At 44.5% G+C, this 15,752-nt stretch overlaps 1 protein-coding gene across 2 annotated transcripts; it reads left to right on the plus strand.

The window, feature by feature from the left end:
* The first annotated feature begins 354 nt into the window (after window positions 1–354).
* KLHL36 (kelch like family member 36) lies at window positions 355–11,260 on the plus strand. Of its 2 annotated transcripts, XR_012850621.1 has the most exons (5): window positions 355–434; window positions 2,894–3,967; window positions 4,395–4,552; window positions 8,332–9,357; window positions 9,402–11,260. XR_012850621.1 is itself a non-coding variant. In XM_075838281.1 (4 exons), the coding sequence occupies exons 1-4, from the start codon at window positions 375–377 to the stop codon at window positions 8,885–8,887; spliced, it is 1,848 nt and encodes a 615-aa protein (XP_075694396.1). In that variant the 5' UTR covers window positions 355–374; the 3' UTR covers window positions 8,888–11,260. The 2 variants fall into 2 exon arrangements, 1 of the variants encoding a protein (XP_075694396.1); XM_075838281.1 differs by having other exon boundaries at window positions 8,332–11,260.
* Window positions 11,261–15,752: the final 4,492 nt, after the last annotated feature.

Raw genomic sequence — 15,752 nt, forward strand, 5'->3', positions numbered from 1 at the left:
GGGATCAGTAAAAATGTGTTGTTTTCATTCTGTAATCCACCGTGGTAATAATGCAGTGAAATTAAGCTCAGTCACTACAAGATGATACAGAACTCGTTTGTTACTGTTTATTGCTCATTCTGGCTTTTTATACCCCGAAAACATACCAATAGGGAATTTAGATTGTGAGCCCCAATGGGGACAGTTAAAGAGGACCTCTGTACAGTGACTCAGATACAGTATGTTGCTATCCTCCCTGCTCAGCATTTGTTGTAAATTTCATAAAGAACAGGTTTTTTTTGTATTTTTTTACTTTTATAACTGAACTCCTTATATTACCTGGAGACTCTACTGACTTTGCCTTATTCTCCTTAAAGGAAACCATCTAAGTAGAAATGGAAGGCTCAAAGCAAACCAGAGTTTCTCGGCCACACAAGATCAGCGAGTCTTCAAAGGTACGGATAATTATACAGCAGGTCATCAGCCAGTATCTGTGTATGACAGATATAATGTGCATTAGGGTGCAAGGTATGTGGGGGGTACTGCTGAATGTAGGGGTCAGGTTCTGATGGAGGGTTAAAGGAAAGGAATCAGATTAGGGAATGTTATAGGCCGGTCTAAAAAGATTTGTTTTCGAGGTACTTTTATAACTGTGGATGTTGGGAATTATTCTGATTGTCTGGGGTAGCGCATTCCAGAGGACGGTGCAGCACGAGAAAAGTTTTAGAGACGGGAGTGGGAGGTTCGGATTATGGAGGATGTTAATCTTAGATCATTGGCAGAACATAGAGCACGGGTCGGGTAATAGACAGAGATGATTGAGGAGATGTAAGGAGGTGCAGCACTGGGGAGAGCGTCGTGGGTGAGATCAATAAGTGTAATATGTATTCTAAAGCGGATGGCACCCAGTGTAGTGACTGGCACAGGGTAGAGGCATTGGTGTAGTGGTCCTGTGTAGTGACTGGCACAGGGTAGAGGCATTGGTGTAGTGGTCCTGTGTAGTGACTGGCACAGGGTAGAGGCATTGGTGTAGTGGTCCTGTGTAGTGACTGGCACAGGGTAGAGGCATTGGTGTAGCGGTCCAGTGTAGTGACTAGCACAGGGTAGAGGCATTGGTGTAGTGGTCCTGTGTAGTGACTGGCACAGTGTAGAGGCATTGGTGTAGTGGTCCTGTGTGGTGACTGGCACAGGGTAGAGGCATTGGTGTAGCGGTCCAGTGTAGTGACTAGCACAGGGTAAAAGCATTGGTGTAGCGGTCCAGTGTAGTGACTAGCACAGGGTAGAGGCATTGGTGTAGCGGTCCAGTGTAGTGACTAGCACAGGGTAGAGGCATTGGTGTAGTGGTCCTGTGTAGTGACTGGCACAGGGTAAAAGCATTGGTGTAGCGGTCCAGTGTAGTGACTAGCACAGGGTAGAGGCATTGGTGTAGTGGTCCTGTGTAGTGACTGGCACAGGGTAGAGGCATTGGTGTAGTGGTCCTGTGTGGTGACTGGCACAGGGTAGAGGCATTGGTGTAGTGACTGGCATAGGGTAGAGGCATTGATGAAGTGGTGTAGTGACTGGCACAGGGTAGAGGCATTGGTGTAGTGGTGTGGTGACTGGCACAGGGTAGAGGCTTTGGTGTAGTGGTTCAGTGTAGTGACTGGCACAGGGTAGAGGCATTAGTGTAGTGGTGCAGTGACTGGCACAGGGTAGAGGTGTAGTGACTGGCACAGTGTAGAGGCATTGGTGTAATGGTGCAGTGACTGGTACCAGGTAGAGGTATTGGTGTAGTGACTGGCACAGGGTAGAGGTGGTGGTGTAGCGGTGTAGTGACGGGCACAGAGTAGAGGTTTGAAATAGATTTGGTTGTGCTGCTGACTTCTCAAATTCTACCATTTGGCACATGGTGGAGGTATTGGTATAGTGACTGGTACCCGGTAGAGGCATTGGTGTAGTCACTACACCAGCGGGCATGCTACACTGTAGTGGTATAGTAACTGGCACAGGGGAACGACATTGATGTAATGTTGTAGTGGTGCAGCGTAGTGACTGGTACAGGGTAGAGGCAGTGGTGTAGTGGTTGGTCAGATAGATGAGCCTGGCTGCTATATTCAGGATAGATTGGAGAGGGGAGAGTTCAGTGAGGAGAAGACGATTAGTAATGAGTTACAAGAGACAAGACGAGAGAATCAGAGCGACAATGAGAGATTTGGCTGTTTCCACAGTAAGAAAATGGCGGATTCTGGAGATTTTTTTGAGGTGAAGGTGACAGGAGCGTGAAAGTGATTGTATGTGAGGAGTAAAGGAAAGATTAAACATAACCCCAAGACAGCGGGCATGCTGCCCAGGAGTGATGGTAGTGATAGACAGCGGGCATGCTGCCCAGGAGTGATGGTAGTGATAGACAGCGGGCATGCTGCCCAGGAGTGATGGTAGTGATAGACAGCGGGCATGCTGCCCAGGAGTGATGGTAGTGATAGACAGCGGGCGTGCTGCCCAGGAGTGATGGTAGTGATAGACAGCGGGCATGCTGCCCAGGAGTGATGGTAGTGATAGAGACAGCGGGCGTGCTGCCCAGGAGTGATGGTAGTGATAGAGACAGCGGGCGTGCTGCCCAGGAGTGATGGTAGTGATAGAGACAGCGGGCGTGCTGCCCAGGAGTGATGGTAGTGCCACACACTGACATTAAGACATTAGGTTTAGCGAGGTTAGTAGATGGTGGACAAGGAGCTCAGTGCTAGGAGGGAACTACTTAGAATAAAAAGGTTGCAGTGCTTAACTAGTATTCTAAGAATGGGTGGAAGTCCGGGCATTTTGATACATCCTCCCAGCTACATGCCATCACTTACTATAGTGGGAAAACTTCTTTAATATACATAAATGCTGGGATTGTCACCTCCTATAGATAGTAACGCTTCCTTTGCTCCCTCAGTTGTATCGATGGACCGAACTCTCTTGCCTTGTTGTTCAGGGACTCAACGAGCAGAGGCAGAAGGGGCATTTCTGTGATGTTATACTGGTGGCCGATGATCAGAGAGTGTCAGCTCATAGGAACTTCCTGTCGGCCTGCAGTGACTACTTCAACTCTATGTTCACCATCGGCATGAAAGAGGCGCACCAGAAGGAGGTGGAGCTGGTTGGTGCTTCGTTCATAGGCCTCAAGGCCGTTATCGACTTCCTGTACACCGGTGACCTGGCGCTGGACGGTGGAAATATTGATTACGTCCTGGAAACCGCCCACCTTCTACAGATCTGGAAAGTGGTGGACTTCTGCTGTGAGTATCTGGAGAATGAGGTCAACGAGGAGAATTATCTGTACCTTCAGGAATTGGCCTCTATCTTCAGCCTGGAACGTCTGGGCAGTTTCATTGACTCATTCATCCTGCACAGCTACAGCACCCTGTGCTTCACCAACACTTTCCTGCAGAATATTCCTCTGCAGAAACTCTGCCTGTATCTGATGAGCAGTAAAGTGCAGCACGTCAGCGAGCACGACCTCCTGCAATCCGCGCTACAATGGTTGACTCACTGTCCGCAGCGGGAGAGCCAGGCTTATCAGGTTCTGCAAAACATCCGGTTCCAGCTGATCTCAAAGAGCGACCTATTGCATCAGGTCAAGCCGGCCGTATGTTCTCTTCTCCCGAAAGAGTCGAACTGTGAGAGTCTGGTGGATGAAGCCATCTTTTACCACAGTAACATGGCGGTTCAGCCTCTGCTTCAGAACATCCGTAGCACTATACGTACAGGGGCAGAGCACCTTCTCTTCGTGGGCGGAGAGGTTTCTGGACAATGCCTGGAGTTGAGCGATGACGTTTACAGTTTGAACATTCAGAAGGAGCAGTGGACGTCGGAGACGCAGCTCCCCGCACGGAGGAGTCACCACTGTGTCACTTCTCTAGGAAACTTTATCTTTGTGGCCGGAGGAAGCTTCTCAAGGGACAATGGTGGGGATGCTGCGTCCAATCTGCTCTACAGGTACGATCCCCGCTGGAGTCAGTGGATCCAGGTGAGACGGCCTTGCAAAAAACAAATCGTGTCGATGTAGCAGAGCTGCGCCATGCTCTGCTGCTCACAATACGCATCACCCAGTGCAAGTAGTGGAATTTTTTTTCTTTTATATTCAATAAAGGTTTATTTTACAAGGCAGTTATTACGCAGGTTGGTAAAGCCCCAAGTAGCTTTGTGATAGTTGTGGGTTTCTATTATTTGGAATGGTAACAAACCCTCAGCTGTGAGAATGATTAGGTCTATACAGTTCTTTAGCCTCTGGATATAAATAAGGTATTTAAATCACTGACCGCAAGCAGAGGTTTTGATAATGGTGAGGAATTGCAGAGCTTTTCATTTTACATTGGTTAAGCTTTATCTACATAAGTCTGGACTGCGCCTTTATCTGAGCTGCTTTACCTGAATATTATATCTGCTGTTCGCAGGTGGCCTCCATGAATCAGCATCGTGTGGATTTTTATTTAGCGGCTGTGACTGATAAACTTGTCGCAGTTGGCGGGAGGAATGAAAATGGTGCCCTGTCTTTGGTGGAAGTCTACTGCCCTCAGCTCGATACTTGGACCTACGTATCTGAACTGCCAAGGTGAATCTGACGTTGATTTCTTTCAGAGTTTGGTGGCGCCTGGTCTCAGTGAAATACAGAAATGTAAGCAAAGCTTAAAGAGGCTCTGTCACCAGATTTTGCACCCCTATCTGCTATTGCCTGTGATCGGCGCTGCAATGTAGATTACAGTAACGTTTTTATTTTTAAAAAACGAGCATTTTTGGCCAAGTTATGACCATTTTTGTATTTATGCAAATGAGGTTTGCAAAAGTCCAAGTGGGCGTGTTTAAAAGTAAAAGTCCAAGTGGGCGTGTATTATGTGCGTACATCGGGGCGTGTATTATGTGCGTACATCGGGGCGTGTATTATGTGTGTACATCGGGGCGTGTATTATGTGTGTACATCGGGGCGTGTATTATGTGTGTACATCGGGGCGTGTATTGTGTGCGTACATCGGGGCGTGTATTATGTGCGTACATCGGCACCAGAGGCTACAGATGATTCTGCAGCAGCATCGGCGTTAGCAGGTAAGTAGCTACATCGACTGCAGAATCAACTGTAGCCTCTGGTGCCGATGTGTCCTCGCTCGTCTGACACGATGCAGGACCTGTGAGTGACGTCACAGCGTGATCTGCCAGAAGCTGGACGTTGTGAAGAGAAGTGGATGATACTTCTATACACAACGCCCAGCTAGTAAAAGTAGTAAAAACGCCCCGATGTGCGCACATAATACACGCCCCGATGTACACACATAATACACGCCCCGATGTACACACATAATACACGCCCCGATGTACGCACATAATACACGCCCCGATGTACACACATAATACACGCCCCGATGTACACACATAATACACGCCCCGATGTACACACATAAAACACGCCCCGATGTACGCACATAATACACGCCCAGATGTACACACATAATACACGCCCCGATGTACACACATAATACACGCCCCGATGTACACACATAATACACGCCCCGATGTACACACATAATACACGCCCCGATGTACACACATAATACACGCCCCGATGTACGCACATAATACACGCCCAGTTGTTCATTAAGAAACTTATTAGCATAAATCTAAAATAGGTCATAACTCCGTCAAAAATGATCGTTTTTCTAAATAAAAAACACTGCTGTTCTCTACATTACAGCGCCGATCATACTATGTAGAAGATATATAATGTGGTGACAGCCTCTTTAAGATCAGGCCTCGTGCACATTGTGCATTACATTCGTATTGTGCATCTTTTTTTAAGCTAAAGGGAGCAAATACAAAAAAAAAAAGATGTGTAAGTGTTTCCATTATATTTTTCCTGTGTTTAGGATCCACTTAGGCCTCCGGTTAATACAGCATGGGGGCAATTCTTACTTTATTTTATGTTCATTTCTGACACGTGTGCTGGGTGACCACCAATAATGGCCGCTGTTTTCCTTCCAGATTTGCGGTTGGAAAACGCGCAGGAATACAGTAGCAGGCAAGTGGGTGAGATTTTAACAAATCTCATCCACATGCAGCTGATATTTTCCTTTTTTTTTTTAAGTTTTAATTTCTATGTTTTTACAATGGAAGTCAATGGCACATTTATCCCTCTGTATAGGATTACAATATCATACGTCTGCAGTATACTTGCTACAAATTCTGCAACTTCCCAAAAGACATATCAAAACTGGTGCAAAGGAAAAGTGGAGTAGTCGCCAATGGCTACCAATCAGGTTGCAGCTTTCATTTTCCAAAAGGCCTCTGAAAAATGAGGTGGAATCTGATTGGTTGCCATCGGCAACCACTTCACCTTTCCTTTGCACTAGTTTTTATATAATTCCTCCATTGCGTTTCAATTCCCTGCCATTTTTAAGATATTGCTGCCAGTTAATTTAAACATTCTTGTTTATAATCCGAGGACGAAAACCCGTCTTGACCTAATACTGCTCACAGCTGGGAGTTTGTTACAGTGTATCCAGTCTAGGCAATCATAAACTAAACAGATCAGCAGCAGAAATCACTCTCCAGTCCTGACCGTTTACTACAATGTATCAGTGCAGGTAAAATGTATCAGTCTGAAGTCCAGATTATTTAGCTCACAGAGGATTATTTACATTGACACATTGTAGAAAACCCATTGTAACTAGGTCAGGGCAGGTTGTCAGCCTCTTAATGTAAACAATAATGTTTCCATTCACTGACAGCAGGAAGATATGTTGAAAATTTAGAGGAATTTAAACACAGTTTATTAGGAAGTTGCAGAACTTTTCATTTTAAAGGGATTAAAGGCTATCTAAACCTTTTGAAGCCATTTTTGTATGTGTTTTGTCATCCGAAAAGTTTTTCTAATATACATTCATTGAAAACTGTAATTGGTTTTATTGCTGCAGCTTTGTATCTGCTATACATAGAAGCTGCAAAATGCCGCTGTAAGCCAAATCCGTCAGTTAGCTGGACAGACGGCTCCGCAGACAGGGGCTCCCGTGTGTCTCTGACACAATATAATTCTACTATCGATCAAAAGATTTGCAGCTGCAGCACTAAAATGATATCATTTTTTATAGATGTGTATTAGAAAAGTGCTTAGGATGCCAAAACACACTAGAAAAATACATATGAAAAAAAGGTTTACATAGACTGTAAATGGGTATTCTTAGAATAGTCAATCACCTCTCCAAAGGACCCGAACCCCCGTTTCTCCTCACTGCAAGCGCTCGGCTGTTTCCGTCATTCTCATAGACATTGCATAGAATGTTCGACGCATGATCGACCGTCGCTCCATTCAAACTCCTCCTCCCGGGGGTTCGGGGATCGGTGATAAATGTCCATTCTGGGAATACCCCTTTTAGCTTTATTTATATAAAACAGGAAACCCCCTTTCCACATGTGAAGTGCCAGTTGTTTCATACCCAGCACTTTTATGATGCAAGAGACATGTAATATAAAGTGTTTACGCTGGCTCATTTATCATACTCCTGGGATCAGCAGTGAGGAGGCATCTTTAGCCTTTCTACACCCTGAACAGCCACAAGAATGATCATGGGTTAAAGATCGAGGGTGCCTTATATCGTGCCCCATTCTTATCTGAAAAGTTCTAAAGATAAACTGAATCCTACATAATACACAGTCCCTTTATTCTTTCATGTCTATTGGTGTATCTCTGGGTTCAGACTATGACAGCGGCCATAAAGCAGCTAATTACAAATCAGGCGGTGGTAAAAAATTATTCTGAGGATATTACCATCACAATACAAGGCAATCTGAGATTGTGGACTGACGGGCACAGTGGTGAGAAGTAGCACAGTCAGTCTAAGATTTGGATTGAGAATCACTGCGCCACCTTGAGGCCTTTATCAGAAGTAGCACTGCCAGTTTGAGGTGGTTGGCAGTCAGAATGCCATATTGATGCTGTTAGCAGATGTAGCAGAGCCTGTCTGTTTTTTGACTGACACTTAGGGTATGTTCACACGGCTTATTTTCGGCCGTTTTCAAGCAGTAACGGCCGGAAAATCAGAAGCAGAACATCTCCAAACATCTGCCCATTGATTTCAATGGGAAAAACAGCTCCGTATTTTCGGACTTTTTTGCTAAGCGTGTGAACATACCTTAACAGAGCAATGTAGTAACGTGTTTAATTTATACATTTCTAAGATAATTAAAAAGTATTTATAAAGTTACTCATAATGTGTCCAGGGGAGACAAAATACTCTAGACTTTAGTAGCCAATAGAAAACAACTGGAAAAGTAAGGCACCTGGAGAGGATTGAAAGGCAGGATCCTGGGATTTTTAGATATTATGATGCTGCTTCTGTGTTTCAGATTCACTTATGGACATGCTGGGTCCGTGCACAAAGACTATGTCTATATCTCTGGAGGACACGATTATCAGATCGGACCCTATCGGAAAAACCTGCTGTGCTATGACCCTCGAGCTGACGCCTGGGAGGAGAGGAGGCCCATGACCATTGCCCGAGGCTGGCACAGTATGTGTACTCTTGATGACAGTATATATGCTGTAGGAGGGAGCGATGACAACCTGGAGTCCATGGAACGATTTGATATCCTGGCCGTGGAGTGCTACAGCCCCCAGTGTGATCAGTGGACACAGGTCGCTCCATTACTTCAGCCTAACAGTGAATCTGGGGTGGCTGTTCTAGACAATAAGATTTATATCCTGGGCGGATACAGCTGGGAGAACACGGCCTTCTCAAGGACTGTACAAATATACGATAAAGAAAGGAAGAAGTGGATGAAAGGGACGGACTTGCCCAAGACAGTCGCTGGGGTGTCCGCCTGTGGGTGCGTGCTCAAATACCGGAGTTACGACAAAGCTAAAAAAACGAAAACAAAGAGACCGGCAGACCGAGGCCGATGATGGTCTGACCAAATGCAGAGCCCAAATGTAACACTGAATATCCCATGACACCTAACTGGTGCCTGAGGCTTTAAGGGGTTGTCCATCATTGCTGCCTCTGGACACACAGCGGAATTAAATGGTACTTCCTAAGATACATCCTATGCTGGTCCATAGGACAAACTGTGTATCCAAAAGCAGCAATAGTAAAGAACCAGGGGCAAAATATAGAAACGTGTCATAATGGAGGTCATAATGAAGGTCTCAAGCAAATTGAAAACAAGTTCTTGCACATAAAAAATGGAGCATATTTTTTTCTAGGGAACAAAACAAAATGACAAGTTATAAAATAGGCATATGTATCGCTAAAAATTACCCAAAACGTTGCAGTCTGGTGATTTTCCCCAACTTCTTCATTACGGGAATGAATTTCACCGAAGTTTAGAGGTGACATCACTGTGTGGTTCAGGTGACATCACTGTGTGGTTCAGGTGACATCACTGTGTGGTTCAGGTGACATCACTGCGTGGTTCAGGTGACATCACTGTGTGGTTCAGGTGACATCACTGTGTGGTTCTATGTTGGGGCTGACTCATCAGTGAAGCATAAAACCATCACGGCTACTATCAGGTTTTGCGCGCTCCTTATTCTGCTTATTTTTATTCCACTTCTGAACAGGATTTCGCGGGTTAAGTGTACTTGTAATGCGCTGTAAGTTTGTAGATCCTTTGCTTTAATGATCCTGAGCTACATCACAATGCACTGCTCTCTGGTGACAGGAAATATGAAGAATTGTGACTGCAGCTCTGGGTGTGATTGGAGTAAAATACAGGACTAGTACAAGATAAGTAAAGGATTTACACTGTGATTCAACACTCATTGACTTTCTAACCCCCCTCCAGGCATTCGAGATTACTGTTATATTTTAACGTTTGTTGCAACAAAGTTATAAGTGTTATATGTCGTGTACTGTTCTGTTAGGACTGGATCGCCGCTTGTCGTGCTTTAGGTCGGACCGATACCTGTGACCTCCAATGGGAATCTACAATGAATGCCACTTAATATGGCGTGTGCCCTGAATTTATTCAACAATACTTTTAAAAGAGAAGGTGAATAAGGAGCGTGGATAACCTGGAGCAATTGAAGTGCCAGATTGTAACCTCCATCTCCTGGTGCACCATATTGGGGAAGATCAACTACATTCTGACAAAACGACTGAAGCCCAAGGGAGCCACTTTTCTAGTGCCGCTGCTCCTTGTTCTAGTGATCACTGGGGTCCCACCAGTCAGACCACCGCCAATTATTAATAGCATATCCCAGTGAAATGCCATAACTTATATGGTATGGAGAGTAACTGGGCGTGCCCCGCCACATCTCTTCCTATTCTGGGGGCCAGGCACACACCACTATCCAGTTAATATGGTGTAATGGGATACAATGGTTTATAATGATTATTTGTTACATTTGGTCCAATGTTTTAACTTTTCCAAATTCCTGAAGGGTAAATCTCTTTTGTCACACCCTGTTCTCATATTGCTGCATATCTAGGCAGATAGGCCCTTCAGGCGTCTAGGAAAGCTGAGTGATGACAACTACTCTGGAAGCTGTAATGGCTCTGTTCATTGGCACCCAGCTTTCCTAGAGACAGATCTCTTCAGTCAAATAATTCACAATGTATTTTCAGCCAGTTAGAACGACTCCATGTATTATATGTATTGGGAAGTTTTGGGTTTTAGAAGTCAATTCTTGGAAATCCGTGTGAAGTCATCCTCCCATTGTTTCCAATCAGAAATCTGCATGGCTCTCCAAACAGCAAAGGAATTTTCAGACACATTTGAAATCCGCGTCAACAGGTGACATATCATTTATTGATGCGGAAAACTCTGGATTTACACATGCGGATTAGCCCTATTAAATGAGCCTAATCCAAGTGCAGATATGTGGCACGTAAATGTAAATCCGCATAAAAAAATCTGTGAGCAACGTGCCAGATTTACCTTTATATCTGCATCCGATTTTTTTCACCTCCTGAATCTGTCCTTCGAATTTTCTAAACTTTGCTAAGAGTTGCTTTCTGGTTGTAATGGGTGATGACGACCATTGAATCATTTGCCCATAGGTCATGTGAAAAGCTGAATTTTTTTTAGTGCTGGCCTCTGATTGGTTATCCATGTTTAGAAACCTGCACCGTACCGCCAGCTTGTAACCATATTATATTGGTGACTTCCAGTTACTTTTGCCTGGGGAGTGTCTGTTCGTGTGTTTATTTGTAGGCTTCCTACTTTTATTAGCAGATAAACACTGGATTTCATAATACAATGTTGTTGTTCTTTTAAATATTTTATGGTTAAGAGATAAAAACACTGAAACCCCGAAAAGGGTCACCGTCTGTTCTTGGCCATTTCTTGCAGATTCAGCTGTTATTTGGGAATGGGTTGGTGGTTGTGAATGGCTTTAAAAGCAGCTGCTCAATAGATTTACAGGATGGAGCATCTGATAATAAAACCAGGATTCATATCCCCTGCAGCCGTCAGCGGACACTGGATGTTTTATAATGTCTTCTCAGACTGAATAAGGACCACCACAAAACGACAGCCTGCACTCTGCTGATAGATTCATAGGGCAATGGCAGGACATTTGTGTTCCTGCATTCCCTGTGAAGTTATATTTGCGAACTCCTGCTTCTAAAACAAGCATTTTCTATAATAGCAAATTCATATTTATGCAATTTGTGAATACTTTACTGCAGTTGCATAAGATTACCATAACCGTGTTAAACTTTTTTTCATTAGTCCCCCTAGAGGACTTGAACCAGCGATTCTTGGATCGCTTGCACGATATACTGCAATACTAATGTATTGCAGTATATCAGGAGACTGGCTTAATTCTCCTATTAAACCCTGCCAGAGCTTAATAGGAGTACAAAGATGGCAGACCCCCGGGCTGCCATGCTAACCATCAGCACCGATGGAATGTTAGAGCGGGCCTCCCCCACGTTTCTAACCGCTTAGAAGCAGCGGTCGCTATTGACCGCGGAATCTAAGGGGTTAAATGAGCGGGATCCCGCTCATTACACTGAATTGTCGGCTGTCACATACAGCCAACACGCTCGTTCTATGGATCGAGCCCGCTCTATACTACCCTACCCGACAACCACCGTATATATATATAGACACAGCGGATGTCGGGAAAGGGTTAATGTCCCAGGACATATAGGGCCACCAGTAATAACGGGATACAAGATCAAATGAGAGAACAAAGTCCAGAAAGTTCCAAAAAAATAATAATTCTAGGCTTTATTCACCCATGGTACATGAAAAATTCAACGTTTCAACCCCACTATGCAGTCATTCTCAAGCTTGAGAATAACTCCATTGCGGGGTTGAAATGTTGCATTTTTCATGTACCATGGGTGAATAAAATTTAAAACCATTTTTTGGGATCTTTCTGGAGTTCCGCTTCCTTTTCTCGTTTCCATATTGAATTGGATTGGACTCAACCCTTGGAAGCTGAGCACCCAATTTGGGAGTATAACTACAGTTTCATTCACAGTGCTGCCTTACTTTTTGTTTGCAAGATCAAATGTTTTCCTGACTCCTGGATGTTCGGAGAACTTGGACAAATTACCCTAATAGAGAACTTGCCTTCATAGACTGAGGGGAACAAAATTCTTTCCAGAAGGAACGTTGATAGCTTCTGCAGGTGCCACAGACAAAATACGACTAGGATCGACGATTTAGGTTGGATTTGGACGATGTGCCAACTGCAAATACAAGTTCTTATGGGCCGTATAAATGGTGATGGGATGATGTGCTCCTTGCAGTAAATGTCTCCACTCCCCTAGAGCCAACAGTTTGCAGTCACCAATTCTATAATTTATTTTTGGGGGGCAAAAGATAAGGCCTTGGAGAAGAATCCGCAGGGCAAAGTATTCCCATTATCTGTTTTCTGGGATAAGGAATTGTGCCTACTCCTACAGACAAAGCATCCAATTCTAAGATAAATGGTTTACTTGGATCCGGTCTTTGTGAGTTTAAGAAATGCTGATTCAGCTTCCAGTGTCCACTTTTTTGCATTGACCCTGTTTTTGGTGAGGACAGAGATTGGTGCTACTAAGGAAGAGAAATGTGGTATGAACTGTCGTTAGTAGTTGGCAAATCCCAGAAAACGTTGAACAGCTTTGAGTCCCTGAGGACGTGGCCGCAACTTAACAGAATCCATTTGGATTCCCTGATCAAAGAATATGTATCCTAGCAAAGGCAGTCTGGACCTCTCGAAGAGGCATTTTTCAAGCTTGGCATAGAGGGGATTCTCTCTTAGGTGTCAGAACCAGACGTACTTGCTTGCGAAAGGTATAAAGATCTGGGAAAAACAGGTATATCATCCAGATAAACAACAACACAGCTGTATAAAAGGGTCATGAAAGATATTAACAAATTCTTGCAAGACCGCAGGAGCATTACTAAGGCCAAAGGCCGTAACCAGATACTCAAAATGACCATTTATTGTGTTGAATGGGGTTTTCTACTCATCATCCTCATGAATACGAAATCGGGTTGTATGCACCCTGTAAGTCTTACTTAGTAAAAAATTTAGCTCCTTGTAAAAAGGTCAAAGAGTTCTAAAATCAATGGCAGTGGATATTTTTTTTTACCGTGACTTCATTTAGGCCGCGATAATCAATACAAGGCCTTCGAGTCCCGTCTTTTTTTCTCAACAACGAAAAACTAAGCTCTAGTTGGTGAAGATTTGTGGATGAAACCCTTCTCCAGATTTCTCAAAGGGGTTTTCCAGCCACTAAAAATGTATGGTCTATCCTCAGGATAGGCCATCAATAGCTGATGGGCCAGGGTCCAACTTTCGGGACCCCCGCCGATCAGCTGCTTTGAAGGGGCCACAGCGCTTGTACGAATGCTGCTTCCCTTTCATTTCTTCTTGCTCACTGTGAATCGTCGACACACACTTAGCGGCGACTCACAGGTATTGCGGCCTTTTCTCCCATTCACTTCAATGGGAGAAAAGGCTGCAATACCTGTGAATCGCAGCTAAATGTGTGTTGACTATTCACAGTGAGCAAGAAGAAAAGAAGTGGAAGCAGCATTCGTACAAGCTGCGGCCCCTTCAAAGCAGCTGATTGGCGGGGGTCCCGAAATTTGGACCCCAACCCATCAGCTATTGATGGCCTATCCTGAGGATAGGCCATCAATTTTTAGTGGTTGGAAAACCCCTTTAATGTATTAAGACTCAGTTTTTTTCCTAGGAACAGACACGGGGTATACCCTTCCCCGAGGACGAGTAGAATTGGGTATAAATTCAATAGTACAGTCATATGATCTATGAGGGTCTCTGCTCGACGTTTGCAAAATACATCTTCGTAGCTGGCATAAGGTTTTGGTAACCCCTCTAAAAAGGTTTCATAACTCGAGGCGTTAAAGGATTAATGGCTGGCAGACATTGTGAATGACAGGAGACACCCCAACGGGTGATCTAAGCTGTAGTCCAATCAATAAGGAAAATGTTTTTGAAGCCAGGGTAGACTCCGGAGTAAAGGACTGCTAGAACGTTTGAGCACATAAAACTAAATCGTCTCACGGTGGAGTGCTCCTACTTGCATGACAATAGGTTCACTGAATTGGTGGACAACCTCAGATATTAACTTCCCATCCACCAAAGAGATAGAAAGTGGCCTGTCCAATTGAAATAGTGGTATCTTATAGCGAGAAACCAGGGATGGGAAGAGAGAATTTCCTGCAGAGCCAGAAATACTGGTACAGTGAACCAAATTCCAACAGTAGACAAACTGACAGGTATCGTCATCTTCTGAGAGCATTCAGACAAGACCAGATGTTCTGTAATAGCTGGTATAGCGGATCGTGGTGAACTCGTTGCCTGGAAACTTCCTGAGCCAGGTCTGAGACTTCTGGCAGGGTCACGTCAACAGGGGACCATGGCCAAAGTAAACTGTAACTTCAGCTCTAGGATAGGGCAGTAATTATGTCAGCAGGGGGCAGTGTGAACACTCCTTGTCACCAAGGGATTTGACTTGGGACTACTGTGGGGGGGGGGGGTGTCTAAGGGAACCCCCGGTCTTAAACCCTTTTAATCCCTGTACACGGATGTGGATTTGCTGCAGGGGAACCCCAGGTCGCTACCCCCGGAGTAGTCTCCCTAGGTTACGGCTGACATTGGAGAAGTCAGAGTGGTAAACGTAACCATAGGTCGCAGCCGACAGAGGTTCAACATGGTTACCGTAGCAATAGGTCTCGGCAGGCGGAAGAGGTTCAACACGATAGACGTAGCAATAGATCATGGCAGGCATGGATGGCCAACAACAGGCATAGGGTCGGTACACAGGGTTTCAGCAAATACAACAGCAGGATAACTATAAAATCTAAAAACCAAATTGCTCAAGCGATGTGCTCCAGAGCAGGAGCTTATATAGCAAAACAGGTGATCATTTTGAATGTGGCTGGAGCAGTCACAAAGACGCAGAACTGAGAATGAAGAGGACAGGGCTGGGAAGCGGTAAGCACAGACATCACATGTACAGTACTGTGCAAAAGTTTTAGGCAGTTGTAGAAAAACGCTGCAAAGTAAGGATGCTATCAAAAATAGAAGTGTTAATAGTTGTTTTTTTTTTATCAATTAACAAAATGTGAAGTGAATGAACATTAGAGAAATCTAAATAAAAATTTGGTGTGACCACCCTTTGCTTTCAAAACAGCATCATTTCTTCTAGGTACACTTGCACACAGTTTTTGAAGGAACTCAGCCGGGAGGTTGTTCCAAACATCTTGGAGAACTAATCTCAGAACTTCTATGGATGTCGCTTCCTCAAATCCTCCTGTCTCTTCATGCAATTCCAGACAGACTCCATGATGTTGGT

Source organism: Rhinoderma darwinii, chromosome 9 (genome assembly GCF_050947455.1).
Source record: "Rhinoderma darwinii isolate aRhiDar2 chromosome 9, aRhiDar2.hap1, whole genome shotgun sequence".
NCBI lineage: Eukaryota > Metazoa > Chordata > Amphibia > Anura > Rhinodermatidae > Rhinoderma > Rhinoderma darwinii.

Excerpts from the sequence above, each read along its gene's own strand:
- KLHL36 (XM_075838281.1), top strand. The coding sequence starts at position 375 with ATGGAAGGCTCAAAGCAAACCAGAGTTTCTCGGCCACACAAGATCAGC. Across the intron at positions 435-2,893 it reads AGATCAGCGAGTCTTCAAAG|TTGTATCGATGGACCGAACT; the intron begins GTACGGATAATT and ends TTGCTCCCTCAG. Across the intron at positions 4,553-8,331 it reads TACGTATCTGAACTGCCAAG|ATTCACTTATGGACATGCTG; the intron begins GTGAATCTGACG and ends TCTGTGTTTCAG.